Source organism: Perca flavescens, chromosome 17 (genome assembly GCF_004354835.1).
Source record: "Perca flavescens isolate YP-PL-M2 chromosome 17, PFLA_1.0, whole genome shotgun sequence".
In the NCBI taxonomy this organism is placed as follows: Eukaryota; Metazoa; Chordata; class Actinopteri; order Perciformes; family Percidae; genus Perca; species Perca flavescens.
Genome location: NC_041347.1, coordinates 29,076,068 through 29,092,687, shown reverse-complemented (window position 1 = coordinate 29,092,687; position 16,620 = coordinate 29,076,068). Strand labels below are relative to the sequence as shown.

At 35.7% G+C, this 16,620-nt stretch overlaps 1 protein-coding gene across 3 annotated transcripts; it reads left to right on the top strand.

The window, feature by feature from the left end:
• Positions 1-656: 656 nt before the first annotated feature.
• On the top strand, positions 657-16,420 carry plekha3 (pleckstrin homology domain containing, family A (phosphoinositide binding specific) member 3). 3 transcript variants are annotated; one of them, XM_028603339.1, is made up of 9 exons: positions 657-986; positions 4,030-4,146; positions 5,598-5,735; positions 7,023-7,144; positions 7,718-7,822; positions 12,375-12,418; positions 14,137-14,231; positions 15,000-15,149; positions 15,360-16,420. In XM_028603339.1, exons 1-9 carry the CDS (start codon positions 947-949, stop codon positions 15,467-15,469), a joined length of 921 nt encoding a protein of 306 aa, XP_028459140.1. In that variant the 5' UTR covers positions 657-946; the 3' UTR covers positions 15,470-16,420. The 3 variants fall into 3 exon arrangements, with proteins under 3 accessions (XP_028459140.1, XP_028459139.1, XP_028459142.1); XM_028603338.1 differs by having other exon boundaries at positions 5,586-5,735; XM_028603341.1 differs by lacking the exon at positions 15,000-15,149 and having other exon boundaries at positions 5,586-5,735.
• Positions 16,421-16,620: the final 200 nt, after the last annotated feature.

The window sequence follows — 16,620 nt, the reverse complement described above, 5'->3', positions numbered from 1 at the left end:
TTCTCCGGATTGTTTTTATTTGAAAATCATCTCAGAGTCACATTCTATTGTTTACATCACTGTTGCCCTGTTTCCTTTACAAAGTGTGTTTTCTGAATATTAGCATCATGTTGAAATACATTTAAAAGTGTCAACACATTACAACTTGTATACTCAATCTATCTATCCATCCATCCATCTATCCATCTATCCATCTATCTATCTATCTATCTATCTATCTATCTATCTATCTATCTATCTATCTATCTATCTATCTATCTATCTATCTCGTACTGTTGTTGCAGCAACCATATGCAGATAAGCTTCTCCCAGGATTTTGGTATCTCATAAAAGAAAAATGTCCTTCATAATGAAAAAAAATCTGAGATATTTCCCATAAAAATCATGTTGATTCAGAAAAGCAGAGCAGATATGGTCACATGATAAAGTAACGTTAGCTCATCATTCTGAAATACTATATTATAATGATATAATATTTTTCTCAAGTTAATGCATTAGGCTTCCGTAATACTTCCTCCACCGCTGATAGTATAGTATAGTAGTAGTAGTAGTAGTAGTAGTAGTATTATAACCAGAGAAATATATTTCATTTTATTTCTATGACTTTAAGCAAATACGTCAAATCTTTGATTCTCCTAGTTAAATGTCCCCACCAGTCTTCCGTAGAAAAGCTGCTGCTTTGTTGACATTTTTTCCCTCTCATCAGCTTACTGCCCACAAGTTAGCTGGTCGGTTTATGAACATCTTAGCATAAACAAACCCTCAGCATGACATTATCCTACCAACGCTGCAGCCAGTCAGCTCGCAAAACCCCAAAACAGTTCACTCATTTTTAGACAACCAGCAGCTCACGATGGGGGTTATTTTCTAACCCGCTGTCACTCGACAGAGAGCGGACGCTAGCTAGTTAGCTTGCTGCTTCAGTTAGCTAGCCTGCAGAGCAACCATGGAGGGGATTCTGTACAAATGGACGAATTACATGACAGGTGAGTCGTTTGTCTGTCTGTCTGTCTGTCTACCAGTCTTTCTGACCAGCCACAGACACAGTAACTGAATTATGAATCGTGGTGTTTGTGTTAGCTAACAGTTCTTACAGCTAGCCTGTCTAAAATCCTTCTCTAAGGGGAGACACTATACAGGCAAAAACATAATCTTTCAGTGTTGACGTTTTGGCCTATTTAGCCTCCATAACATATCTTCTTTCAGATTATTAGTGGAAAGAAAACATTGATATTTTCTAAACATTTATATATCTACAATTTGTGTCTGTAGATTTGTCCTAAATACACCAAAAGCTAACAGATCGCATTTGCATAATTAAACAACAAACATTCCAGAAAAGTTGTAATACAAAAATATAATTGTCGTTATGTAAGTAACGTTAATCAGCTGGGGAAGTTTCATGGTGATATCTATGAGTTAAAATGTTTTAACCTTTTTTAACCTCTAGTCTAGTCTTCAAGATGTCTGAATTTTGCTGTCCAAATTTTAAAGGATTTGTTCTCAAACTCTGAGCCAGAAGTCTCCACTTCAGTAGCACTGACATACATCCCACCTTCTAGTTTCATTCCTGTCTATATTCTCAAGGTTTACACAGGGGGCTGTTCATATAGCATTCATAGCAGGATCTATGTAAAATGATATACCTAAAAACATTTTTATGGGTTGAAACTTGAAAGTATTTTCTGATTTATGGAGTGATAACAAGAGATATCCGTAATTCCCTCTGTAAAAACCTTTTTGACTCTAATATGTAGACAAAATTAAACAAGCATTTTGAACCTAGCTTTATCCAATGTTCAAATTTCTGTTCTGAAAATGTGTGAATCAGTGTAAATTAGCACAGTTTTAATAAAATAATTCATTTCAAAACAGTCAGATTTAACCGTTTACACTGCAGCTAGCAAGCTAATATGAATAAGCAAGCAATGTGACAAATATATACTAGATGTACCACTCTTGTCATTTAATGGTAACTTGATGTATTTATTTTTAGTGTTATTTATTTAGAAATTATTCTCAATACCAAGAGCTCGATAATCAAAGATATAAAACAATATGTATCTATGTCGATAATCCTATCAGGATCAAACAGGCACATTATAATTTCACTTCTGTTTATTTCAACATAAATTTAACCCTCTGGGTCTGAGGGTCTTTTCAGACACACAGATGATTTTGGCATGCTCTGATATTGTTGTCAGTAATTTGAACAAATGTAAGCAGTATTTTCAAAGTATTTAGACTTTTTTTCTATTCAGCACAAGTTCAGCTACAATAATTTCTAAGTAGAATGTATTTCACAATTGTACTTTTTTTGTTTTTAAATAACTGTTAAATAAACAAGTTGTAATAAGTAATTTTAGAAGTGTGCTGGAAGTTGTGAAAAAACATTACCCATTGTGACGAACCGTTTTGGTCACTTGGGGTGATTGTGTGAAGTCTCAGCTATGTGACAAGCTCACTCTCATCTGCTCCAAATATAGCTGCTATTGCTGCTGTATGACATGACATTGTGTAGGCTAGTGATAGAAATATAAAGCAACCCACAGTTATAGCAGCATTTGACCTTAATAATGGCAGCGCAGCATGTCTATAAATAATAGTGGTAGAGTGCAAAATATACACTGCTTGTGACTGTAATGACAGGCCTCTATAAACTGCTTTCTGTCGGCAGTGAATGAGATGAGATGTTGTCATGAATCAGCTCAAAACCCAGACAAAATAAGGTAGAACACACATATTTAAAGATTAAATTAAAAACAACATATTTACCTCAGCTGCCAACGACTGGAATGAATTACAGAAACAAAAACCTGGTCTAAAGTCAATAAGGCAGCATTTCATTGTTATTTCAGCAGCAAATTAGTAAAATGCTCCTAGGCTTATGCACAGCAAGCGCACACTATGCTTGTTACACACACACACACACACACAGGGAAATGCAGTGCAAATTCGCCATCATAATAGCAATGCTCCAAGGTCCAAACGCACCTGGCTTTTAAAGGGAATGGGAGATGACATCTGATTGGTTTATTGCATGTTACACCCAAAACACACCTATGAATTAATGAAGACACTACGTAAAATCCTTTTGAACCATGCGCCCGGCACACGGACCCTTTTTTCTGCCGTCAAACTAGCAAAAGTGGATTTGGACACTCCCTAAACGCATGGGGCGGCAGGCGCTTCACGCCATGCGCTTAGATCGTTAAAATAGGGCCCTAAAACTTGAAACACTTATCTCACTCGCTGCAACCCACAATAGTCACTTTATTGTCTCTTATGCTCTATTGCATAGTGGCACATTCTCCCCTGCACTGTTGTCATGTTTGTTTAATGCTCTTTTGCACTATTCCATCTGCACAGACTGTATATAGACTCTGTACTACATTCAGTATTTTTACTTGGCCTATTGTATTAGTATTGTGTTAGATATCACCTTGTACAAACTGTATATCGACTCTTGACGTTATCAAGATCTTCTCGATGTGATCTTTATATTTGTAGATTCTTTATTTACCGAGTCGTCGTTGCAAATGAGAATTTGTTCTCAATCGGCTTACCTGGTTAAATAAACGTTAAATAAATTCATAAATAAAACTCATAATAAACGGTACTCAAAAATACTGTGAAACGTGTATTTCAGTATCATCAGTGGTGTGTGTGTGGAAAGCAAATCTAACAGAGCCCAACCACAAACAAACCAAACAACTTTTGCTGGCTACGAGCACAGAGAAAGAACAGGAAGTGGGTTCAAGACTGTAATACAACCAGTTTGTAGACACCTTTTTTTTTTTTTTTTTTTTTTTTTTACAATTTTTTGACATTTTATAAGACAATAGAACAATACAAACTAATGTGCAGATTAATCAATTAGTTGAAACCATAGGATCCAGCATTTTAGTGCATCGTCTGTTGTCAGTCTTTCAATTTTATGGAAGTGCAATACTGTGCTATATATATATCTCTGATATCTCCTATCATGTGACCAATGAAACTCCACACATTTGTGTTTTGTGTGCTCAGGCTGGCAGCCACGCTGGTTCGTCTTAGAGAATGGAGTCCTCTCTTACTATGACTGCGAGGACGACGTTGGTAAAGGAAGCAAAGGATCCATCAAGATGTCCGTGTGTGACATTAAAGGTCAGACCGCTGTCTAAAAATGCATGGCAGATGATTCCATTTGTTGACCCTGTATACCTATATTTGACTCTTAATGCTACATTGTGTAAGAATTTCTCCCATCTAGCGGTGAAATTGTATATGACAACCAACTGAATATTACTCTCTAGCCCCTCCCATTCCAAGCGTGTTTTAACTCCTACGGTGGCCGTATGCCAAGATTAGCATGGCTTCCAGTACGACTTAGTCCGTTCTGTATATTGTACGAGATTAATAGTGTAAGGCAATGTTTACAGCGTAGGCTACATATCTTTCTCCGTGAGCAGAGTCAGAGTTCAGTTGATGCGACGGAGGTGTGAGGGAAAGCTAAAGGAAGGAAGGAAATAAGGTAAAGAGAAACCAAAAGACAGAGCCGGTCGGGCAGTAGATCTCTCCAAAGATGATGAGGAGAGAAGCAACGGAGGTTTGTGTTTTTATTATATTTCTCTGAGCAGTATGAACAATCATGTCAATGAAACCAAAATTAGCTTTTAATATCTCCATCGTTTAGCTGCCATGGAAATCACAAGCTTATGCACAACCATGCTATAGTTAGCCAAGCAACTATAAAACTTTGAATTTACACAAATGGGCTGAATTAGCCTACCTGTTGAGAAGAAAGCAGGCAACTTCGGCGTCCCTTTTTAAAATCCTTGCTCCTCATGAGCCCTTTCCATCTTGGAAAAGCCACTCCAATATTAACTTTGGTCTTGTTGCTTTGCCTGTCGCGTTGTCGTTTTAAATAGACTTTTTTGCTTCCTTGGCGACTCCGTTACATGTCCTAGGGAATAGGCATGATCCTCCATCTTCAACAGGCCTTCAAATCTGCCGCCAGTCGCGAGTCCGTCACGGTGTCACGGTGCCACTGAGTGTAAAAGCGTGCAAGGCGGAGGTATGTCCCTCTTCGGCTAATGTATTTTAAAGATGGCGGCGCAACATGGCGGACGCCATTTGAGCGACTCACTCGTATGTATTCTGAATGATTCTGAATGTCAGATTCTACGCTTACGAGAATACTTTGATTAGTTGGTGGAAGTAATTACACATGGATGAGCACATATTTGTGAAAGAACATAGTTTTTTTCACAGTAGTGTCTAGTCACTACACTTGCACTAACCTTTATCCTAGACTTTACATCTGCCCATTGCATTTACTATATATTCTTTGCAAATTTTGCAGTCAACCCATTCATCCTCTTTTTTTTTTCTTATGCAACTGTTATTTTTGTATATGTATATATTTGTTTATTTCATATTAATGTTTAATATGTTTGTTTCACCAAGGCAGATTCCACATACTGTACATGTACTCATTGTGGCAATAAAACCTTTTCTGATTCTGATACCTCCCGTGTCCTCACTCATGGTACTAAACACATCTATACGCATCCAGCACACACTGTTTATGTTTTATGATTCAGTTCATCCGACAGATTCAACGCGCCTGGAGTTGATAATCCCCGGCGAGCAGCATTTCTACGTCCGAGCTGTGAACTCTGCAGAGAGACAGAGGTGGCTGGTGGCTTTAGGCTCGTCCAAGGCTGGAACACTGGACAGTCACAAACACAAAGGTATACAGAGTTTGTATTTAAGTCTGTCCGTCTGTGTTTTGATCCTCTTTCTGTAGGAAAATCATTTTAAAACGAATGGAGGGGAAAAAACACCTGTTTGTAAGACAGTTTAGCTTGGATTTTGTTCTCATAATGGTGTTTGTATTGGTGTGTGAAGATATTTTCCTTTCATTAAAAACCAAAAGGGAATTTCAAATAACAATGTGTGATGCCATCATATCACTACTACTGTAAAGTAGAAGTAAATTAAACTGTTATTTTAGCACTAGCAGGAATAAGAAAAAAACGGGTAAGATAAATCTAATGGAAAATACTGTACGTTGTGTGTTTAAGTACTATTTACTCATATAAGCTGGTATTCAAATGGGAAGGCCTGTAGTGGCCATATCAAAAATGTAATGTACACACAGACATTGTTTAAGCTACAATTGATTAATCCCACTTGTTTCCAAAGATATTATTTAAAAGCCTGTGCTGGTTTTATTAAAGGAACATGCCGACTTATTGGGAATTTAGCTTATTCACCGTAACCCCCAGAGTTAGACAAGTCCATACATACCCTTCTCCTCTCTGTGCGTGCTGTAATGCTGTCTGACGGCTCCAGCGGCATCAGGCCAGCACAGAACATGCAGGTGAATGGTTCCAGCAATCCTACTGCTCCGAATAAGTGACAAAATAACGCCAACATGTTCCTATTTACATGTTGTGATTTATAGAGTCACACCGCGTAAAAAACAACGAACATGAGACACAGCCGTTTTCAACTGTAAACAAACCGGAACCATATTCTCAGGCGGAAGAATATAGTACTTGGGCGGAGTGATATGCTCGCAGCAAGCCTGTCTGAGAATATAGTTCCCAGTTTGTTTACTGTTAGAAGATGGCTGTGTCTCATGTTACGTTGTTTTTTGTACACGGTGTGACTCTATAAATCACAACATGTAAATAGGAACATGTTGGTGTTATTTTGTCACTTTTGTCACAATTTGGAGCAGTAGGCTAGTTGGAACCAGTTACCTGCAGGATCTGTGCTAGGCTAAGCTAATGCTGGAACTGTCAGACAGCGTTACAGCACGCACGGAGATGAGAAGAGTATGAATGGACTTGTCTAACTCTGGGGGTTACGGTGAATAAGCTTAATTCCCAATAAGTCGGCGTGTTCCTTTTAATAGAGAGGTGAAAATGTTAGAAATAGAAGATTTCTGTCTCTATTTCATGATTGCAGATTTACCTCTTCAGGACGTTTTTAAAAAGGTATTTGAACTGTCTGTGTGCGTCTGTTGCTAGGTCCAGACTGTCTGAAGACAAAGATGTCTGAACTTCGTCTGTACTGCGACCTCCTTGTCCAGCAGGTCCAAACGATCCAATCACAGCACACGGCCGACACAGAGGAAACGCCCACCTCGGAGGTAACCCCAAACTCATTCAGTCACATCCTTATTTCCACAAAGTTAGACTTATAACTACATCACTTTTTAAATAATGTTTATTAGGGATATGTTTGTAGGTTCAGTTTTCGTTTTGAAGAACAAATCAGTTTGTTGAACTACTTTTAGTGTAAGTGATGCAGTTGCAGCTACTTTAATCAGCATGGTGGCCCAATGGTTAGCACTGTGGCCACACAGCAAGAAGGTTCTGGGTATGAATCCAGGTCTTTCCGGGCCTTTCTGTGTGGAGTTTGCATGTTCTTCCCATGTTTGTGTGGGTTTCCTCTGGGTGCTCCAGTTTCCCCCCACCATCAAAAAACATGTACTAGGTTCTCCAGTCAGTGGCCTTGATCAAGGTGCTGGCTCAGATCTGGAGTTGGTTGCCGGGCGCTGTAAATGGCTGCCCACTGCTCCCTTGAGGGATGGGTTAAATGCAGAGAATGAATTTATTTACATGGATATTAACATGTTATGTGTATGTGACAATAAAGTGCCCTTTACCTTTTAAGTTGATTCATATTATATTATATTCTCTCTCTCTCTCTCTCTCTGCAGGCCTCTCTCCTCAGTGCCACCTGTGCAACTTTCATTAAGACTTTGGAGGAGTGTATGACCCTCGCCAACCAGAGTTTGACCCCTGACCTCCGACCTCCTGAAAGGGTTATTACACTTTCTTTAACTCATTCAAGTACAATAAGTCTACACAGATGAGTTTTGGTGATATTCAAAAATGAATGGTACAAGAAGAACCTGCAGTCAAAATGTTAATGTTGAAAAATGCGCTGAATAATTCCTCTTTAAATCATTTGAAAAAAGTCATAAAAATTACTACAGATTTATAATCCAATAATATATAAATCATTCTGAAATGTACCATTCTGCATAATTAATACTTTTACTTTTGGTACTTAAAATACTTTTACTCTTGGTACTTTAAATATATTTTGATGCCAACATTTATGTTCTTTTACTTAAGAGTTTGAAGGCAGGATTTTTACTTGTAACAGCGTATTTTTACACTGCAATTATTTAACTTCTGAAGTAAAATATCTGAGTACTTCTTCCACTTCATGGGGACTACTGATACTGGATGTTTGAGGCCAATTGAGATATTAATATTTGTTGAGTTTTTAAAAACATATTATAGATTTTTTTATTTTTATTTTTTATTTGCTTCAGGCTAAGTTTCTGGTTTGCTGTTATTTCTTTGTATTTGTTAGTTTTTCTTTTCCATGCAGTGCACACACATTATGTTAAAGTAGTAAAGTATTAAAGCAGCTAGCTCTATAGAGTCTTTTAAATCACTTTTAAAAACTCATCTTTTCGAAATGGCTTTTAACACAAGCTGAGCTGTGACATTGTGAATATTGTTTGTAATCATGTTTACATACAGTATGTTTTAATTATTATTGTTTCTGGGATACTATGTTTTCAGTGTTTTTTTTTACTTCTTCTTTTTGGCTAATTAGTTTGCTTTTTATAATGTTTACCGGTATTTAGTATCTGTACAGCACTTTGGGGCAGTAGTGACTGCTTGTAAATGTGCTCTATAAACAAAGTTGACCATTATGTTAAGGTTTGCTTAAAATCAGTCATCCACCATTATCAGACGCCTGAAGGCTGGAATGAAGTTCTCTGCAAGAAAACTCAATAATACCATTAAGAAATCAAATTAAATAGATATGCATTGTAAAATGATTGGAGGATATCAATTAGGTGTTAGTCATAGTATAGTATGTCGAAAAAATTCATAGTATACTGTAGTTTGTTGAAAAAGTCATAAAAAATTTGTATCATAGTATGTTGAAAAAGTCATAAAAGATTCATAGTGTAGTATGTCGAAAAAAGTCATAGTTTAGTATGTCAATAAAGTCATAAAAAAGTTACAGTATAGTATGTTGAAAAAAAGTCATAGTATGTCAAAAAAAAGTCAGTATAGTATGTCGAAAAAAAAGTCATAGTATAGTATGTCGAAAAAAGTCATAGTATAGTATGCAAGAAAACTCAACAATGCCAGTAAGAAATCAAATTAAATAGGTGTGCATTTTAAAATGATTGGAGGATATCAATTAGGTGTTAGTCATAGTATAGTATGTTGAAATAATTCATAGTATAGTTTGTTGAAAAAAGTAATAAAGTCATAGTATAGTATGTCATAAAAAAGTCATAGTATGTCAAAAAAGTCATAAAAAAGTTACAGTATAGTATGTTGAAAAAAAGTCATAGTATGTCAAAAAAAAGTCATAGTATAGTATGTCGAAAAAAGTCATAGTATAGTATGTCGAAAAAAAGTCATAGTATAGTATGTCGAAAAAAAGTCATAGTATAATATGTTGAAAATATGTCATAGTATATCGAAAAAAGTCATAGTATAGTATGTCAAAAAAATTCATAGTAGTTTGTTGAAAAAGTCATAAAAAATTTGTATCATAGTATGTTGAAAAAGTCATAAAAAATTCATAGTGTAGTATGTTGAAAAAAGTCATAAAAAAGTCATAGTATAGTATGTCTAAAAAAAGTCATAGTATGTCTAAAAAAAGTCATAGTATAGTATGTCGAAAAAAGTCATAGTATAATATGTCGAAAAATTTCATAGTATAGTAGGTCGAAAAAAGTTATAGTATGTCGAAAAAAGTCATAGTATAGTATGCAAGAAAAATCAATAATGCCAGTAAGAAATCAAATTAAATAGGTGTGCATTTTAAAATGATTGGAGGATATCAATTAGGTGTTAGTCATAGTATAGTATGTCGAAATAATTCATAGTATGGTTTGTTGAAAAAAGTAATAAAGTCATAGTATAGTATGTCTAAAAAAGTCATAGTATAGTATGTCATAAAAAAGTCATAGTATGTCGAAAAAAGTCATAAAAAAGTCATAGTATAGTATGTCGAAAAAAGTCATAGTATAGTATGTCTAAAAAAAGTCATAGTATAGTATGTCGAAAAAAAGTCATAGTATAATATGTTGAAAATATGTCATAGTATATCGAAAAAAGTCATAGTATAGTATGTAGAAAAAATTCATAGTACAGTTTGTTGAAAAAGTCATAAAAAATTCATAGTGTATGTCGAAAAAAGTCATAGTATGTCTAAAAAAAGTCATAGTATAGTATGTCGAAAAAAGTCATAGTATAATATGCAAGAAAACTCAATAATGCCAGTAAGAAATCAAATGAAATAGGTGCTCATTTTAAAATGATTGGAGGATATCAATTAGATGTTAGTCATAGTATAGTATGTCGAAATAATTCATAGTATAGTTTGTTGAAAAAAGTAATAAAGTCATAGTATAGTATGTCGAAAAAAGTCATAGTATAGTATGTCATAGTATGTCGAAAAAAGTCATAAAAAAGTCATAGTATAGTATGTCGAAAAATGTCATAGTATAGTATGTTGAAAAAAAGTCATAGTATAATATGTTGAAAATATGTCATAGTATATCGAAAAAAGTCATAGTATAGTATGTCAAAAAGAAGTCATAGTATAATATGTCGAAAAATTTCATAGTATAGTAGGTCAAAAAAAGTTATAGTATGTCGAAAAAAGTCATAGTATAGTATGCAAGAAAACTCAATAATGCCAGTAAGAAATCAAATTAAATAGGTGTTCATTTTAAAATGATTGGAGGATATCAATTAGATGTTAGTCATAGTATAGTATGTCGAAATAATTCATAGTATAGTTTGTTGAAAAAAGTAATAAAGTCATAGTATAGTTTGTCGAAAAAAGTCATAAAAAAGTCATAGTATAGTACAGTATGTCGAATAAAAGTCATAGTATAGTATGTCGAAAAAAAGTCATAGTATAATATGTTGAAAATATGTCATAGTATATCGAAAAAAGTCATAGTATAGTATGTCAAAAAGAAGTCATAAAAAAGTCATAGTATGTCTAAAAAAGTCACAGTATAATATGTTGAAAAAATGTCATAGTATAGTATGTCGAAAAAAAAGTCACAGTATAATATGTCGAAAAATGTCATAGTATAGTAGGTCGAAAAAAGTTATAGTATGTCAAGAAAGTCATAAAAAAGTCATAGTATAGTATGTCAAAAAGTCATAGTATAGTATGTTGTAAAAAGTAATAAAAAGGCATAGTAAAGTATGTTGTAAAAATTCATAGTGTAGTATGTCGAAAAAAGTCATAAAAAAGTCATAGTATAGTATGTTGAAAAAAAAGTCATAGTATGTCTAAAAAAAGTCATAGTATAGTATGTCGAAAAAAGTCATAGTATAATATGCAAGAAAACTCAATAATGCAAGTAAGAAATCAAATGAAATAGGTGCTCATTTTAAAATGATTGGAGGATATCAATTAGATGTTAGTCATAGTATAGTATGTCGAAATAATTCATAGTATAGTTTGTTGAAAAAAGTAATAGTCATAGTATAGTATGTCGAAAAAAGTCATAAAAAAGTCATAGTATAGTATGTCATAGTATGTCGAAAAAAAGTCATAAAAAAGTCATAGTATAGTATGTCGAAAAAAGTCATAGTATAGTATGTCGAAAAAAAGTCATAGTATAGTATGTTGAAAAAAAGTCATAGTATAATATGTTGAAAATATGTCATAGTATATCGAAAAAGTCATAGTATAGTATGTCAAAAAAAAGTCACAGTATAATATGTCGAAAAATGTCATAGTATAGTAGGTCGAAAAAAGTTATAGTATGTCAAGAAAGTCATAAAAAAGTCATAGTATAGTATGTCAAAAAGTCATAGTATAGTATGTTGTAAAAAGTAATAAAAAGGCATAGTAAAGTATGTTGTAAAAAGTCATAGTATAGTGTGTCGTAAAAAGTCATAAAAAAGGCATAGTATAGTATGTCGAATAAAGTAATAAAAAAGTCATAAAGAATTCATAGTATGTCGAAAAAAGTCGTAGTATAGTTTGTTGAAAAAAGTCATACTATAGTATGTCCTAAAAAGTCATAGTGTAATGTGACGTAAAAAGTCATAGTATAGATGTCTTAAAAAGTCATGGTTTAGTATGTCATAAAAATATAGAACGTGATAAAAATATTAAAAGTCACACTAGTTATTTAGAAGAAACAGAGGAGACATTGTCTGCTTGTAGCTGCTGCCCACTTTTTTTATTACATGCTGGTTTCATAAAACGGACACATTCAGGAAGCTGCAGGACTGGGGACATCCTACACTTACCATTACTGCTGTACTAACAAACATGTGCTCTCTTTCTGTCTTTCTCAGACAAAGAGGTCAATCAGTCACCCTGGAACTTACAGCTTTGACAGGTGGGTTGAACACATGCATATTTTGGGTAACACTTTACTTGAAGGTATCTACATAAGAGTGACATGACACTGTCATAAACACATGACACTGTCATGACATAGTCATGACACATGAACCCTAACCATAATTTGTTATGACAAAAACCGAATGATACTTGCTGACAGAAGCGTTATGTCATAAACGTTTATGACTTGTTCATAATGTTTATGACACAGTGTCATGTCCCTCTTACGTAGATACTAGATAGATAAGTAAAGTGTAACCATATTTTGTTAACCTAGCGTAATTCCTCCTTGTTATAATAATAATAATAATAATAATAATAATAATAATAATAATAATAATAATAATAATAACTTTATTTGTACAGCACTTGTCATTGCAAAGATGCAGCTTAAAGTGTCTTTCAAAACAGTGTTAAATGTTAAACAAACAATAACATAAACCATTAAAAACAATAAAACCAACTGCAACAATTATATTAATAGAAAACATAACAATGTAAGAGACACGGTAGGATTACCCCAAATTAAAAGAATAAAGAAATGCATTTCATTTCTAGGAGACTTCCGGTTGAACCTGTATTATTATAAACTTTAAACCAACTTCCATACGATCTGCTCACCAAATATGTAAAGAAAAGGCAACAAGATGAATGACCTTTGGCATAATGCATGGCTGCTAGGATGTCTGAATGTATGGATTATTACTGTTAACCATGGCCTCCAGGAGGCAGCATTGCAACACCTTGAATACAGTGGATTACACTGAATACTTCAGCCTTAAATAAATAGGATCTTAAAACTATAGTCAGTTTAATTGTTCACATGAACAATTAAGCAAGTTTTCTTTTAACAGCAATATGGACAGGATTTGTTATAATGGTAAGTTTTGATTTCACAAGAATGAAATGTGTTTTTCAATAGTTGAGATAATGAATATGGCTTTATAATACAGTTTCAGTATCACATGGTCTTATAGATGACCTTATCACTCTGACAGAAGAGTGTATATATATATACAAACACTGGTTTATTATACGTATTAAATGTTTCTTGACCTTTTGTGGTTACATGTTGTGTTTTATGGAACGCTGTGGTAACATTTTGAACCATGACATTATAGCATAGGGGGAATATGAACAGAGAACAAGTCTGGATAGTAACATTTTCATTGACATTTACAACCCAACTGTGATAGCTGCAGTAGTTTGGGCTGCAGATGAAGGCGAGCATGTCGAGGTCAGGTGAATGAGCAACATTGTGACTCCTACCTCAAAATGTGCTGAATAAACAGTCCAAAGCTCTTGATCTTTTTTTTTCTTACGTGCTTACTTTTTAACAAAAGTTTAAGAGGACTTTGAGCAGGCACAGTCTGTATGGAAACATTGCAACTCTTTTTATTCATCACTGATAACTTTAATCTCTTCAGAGGGAGCAAACATCTCCTCCTTCACTTGGCCTTGCATGTGTTGTGACGTCGCGTGTGTTGGACTAAATCTATTTGTATTTACATGGATATTAATGTATAACTATTTGATACTCCTTAAGTAAACACAATGCAGGATGTCTATTTCATTCGAAACAAAAGATGTTTGATTAAGATGATCTTTGCAAATGTGTACATTGTCCTATAAAAAGATGTCTGGGGAAATAAACTTCATCTCTGACGCAGAAAATGTCCTATTTTATCATTATTTTCTTGTTTTCTCTCTCAGGTCAGGAGTTCCTAAGGAGTACTTGAGTGGAGGTCAAAGGTCAACTCAGCGAAGGAACCGGACGTTCTCCGACAGTTCCGTTTATGACACTGAGCGTAAGACACACTACCTTTTTTTAAGACCCTTTCCAAACATTTTAAGAACTCATCACCACTTTGAGTTCTAACCGGTTCCATCAGCAACACACTACTATACATTGATTATAAGATAGCATGACTTAGACTTAATAGTCTTTGTGATGGCTCCTTGGACTATGCCATAAAAAAAAAGTCATCAGAATCAGAAATCAGTTTATTGCCAAGTAGGTTTTCACATACAAGGAATTTGTCTGTGTTTGGTGCATAACAATAAACACAGTAAAAAAAAATACAAAAATCTAGGCAAGTAGTTAAGAACAGTCAAGAGCCATAGATAAAATAAAAAATATTAACAAAAATGTAAATAGTAAGTACACTATATCTCTTTTAACAATGAAGAGCTGCACATTTTTTTGAAGGAGTGTACAAAGTGGTGATGGCACAGTGGATACAACGCATGCCTTTGGTGCGGGAGACCCAGGTTCGAATCCTCTGATATACATAGCAATTGTAAGTCGCTTTGGATAAAAGCGTCAGCTACATGAAAAGTAATGTAAAAGAAAATCACAGTATGATATACAGAGAACATGTACAGATATGATAGTCCAAAAGATGTGTGCGTCAATGTAACGCATTGTGCCAGATGTTGGGACTTTACATTAATGTAACGTGTAGTCTATGGTCTATGGGTCGGGATGAGGGCCAGCTGCAGATGGCGTGAGGTTTTGGTCCTGTTGGACCTCAGCCTCCTGCCAGAGGGGAGTGGCTCAAACAGTTTGTGTCCAGGGTGGGAGATGTCGGCCACAATCTTTCCTGCCCGCCTCAGGGTCCTGGAGGCGTTGCAGATAGCAGCCAATCACCTTCTTCGCAGAGCGAATGATACGCTGCAGTCTGCCCTTGGCGTTGGCAGCAGCGTACCAGATGGTGATGGAGCAGGTAAGGATAGACTCAATGTCGGCGGTGTAGACGTGCACCATCATTGTCGTTGACAAGTTGAACTGCAATAAACAACAAAGTCGTAGTATAGTCTGTCCTATCAGTCCAATCTCAATACTTACAAAATCTCTCAATACAGCAGCTCCTGAATAAAGACAACTCGCCTGTGAAAGCTGATGTGTGTATTCACTCCCTGTGTGTGTGTTCCAGGTATGCTGCCCAGTGTCAACGGTGACTCGTCTTCCATTCCTGAAGAGAGCGGAGGCGGCGTGAGCCCAAAGACCACGCTTACTGACACGGACACAGACCTGTCCATCTGAAGACCCGACGTCCATCGCAACCCTGCCGGACTCTGAGAGGACCAATTGACAGACATTTGATCTCCTCTAGGATTGTCCTCCTCGTACTTTTTCTCTGACGTCAGCTGGTTGCCAAACACACGCACTTTGGAATCATAATTAATCTTTTCCTGAAGGCTGTCTCGTGTTATGTGTTTCAGTTGCACAGCACACACTGGGGAGACAGATAAGAAAAGACAGCAGGAAAGAACTGGACTTGAACCTGAGACAAAGGGAGGAAAAAGGTAGCCACATATCACACTATGGACACACTCTTGGGGATGATTGTAGCCTTGGAGTTTGGATTTCCTGATACAGATCTGTGAACAAAGTGAATGAAAATGGTTGTCACTGTTAAAGATGTGAACTTTCTGAGTGGCAACCAGATTAGGACTGTGATGTTATAGTAGGCAGCTCCCCTGGCACGGTACCAATAAGAATAACTGGATTGATTGTTCACTGCTTTAAATGGACCCGATAATGTGCAGGAAGTGTTGAATTTTGGAGGTCATGTCTTTTGAGGTTTGTTTTTGTGGCGTTTTGATGGGACGTTGAAATCAAAAGCATCTTCTCGTATAATATTTTCTGCTTCCCCCACATACTCAAGAACTTGCCTAACTTTTTCTTTCCTTGGAAACTTGCCAAACATCTTCTACATTCTTCTTCCAGGCCAGTTGCCTCTAGCCCTCTTCCCGTCAGCTTCTCATCTTTGATGTTGTCAGTAGTGACGTAGGCGGAGGATGAAACCAGACTGATAAAATGGCGTCTCTGAAGGTTCCTGAAGCCACTTATCTCTGCCACAGTATACTCACAGAGAGCTGAGGCTCTTCAGATGCCAATTATTTTGCACAAATCTAATACATTAAAGGTCCAATGGCATGAAAATGTCACTTTTTTTAAACATTAATATGCATTCCCCCAGCCTGCCTATGGTCCCCCAGTGGCTAGAAATGGTGATAAGTGTAAACCGAGCCCTGGGTATCCTGCTCTGCCTTTGAGAAAATGAAAGCTCAGATGGACCAATCAGGAATCTCCTCCTTATGAGGTCATAAGGAGCAAGGTTACCTCCCCTTTCTCTGCTTTGCCCGCCCAGAGAATTTGGCCCACCCATGAGAAAGAGAGAGACATCATGG

What these genes read in the sequence shown, in the direction of transcription:
- plekha3 (XM_028603338.1), top strand. Translation starts at nt 947, where the DNA reads ATGGAGGGGATTCTGTACAAATGGACGAATTACATGACAG. An exon ending in GGACAGTCACAAACACAAAG is followed by an intron (nt 5,736 to 7,022) that starts GTATACAGAGTT and finishes GTCTGTTGCTAG; the next exon opens with GTCCAGACTGTCTGAAGACA. An exon ending in AGGAAACGCCCACCTCGGAG is followed by an intron (nt 7,145 to 7,717) that starts GTAACCCCAAAC and finishes CTCTCTCTGCAG; the next exon opens with GCCTCTCTCCTCAGTGCCAC.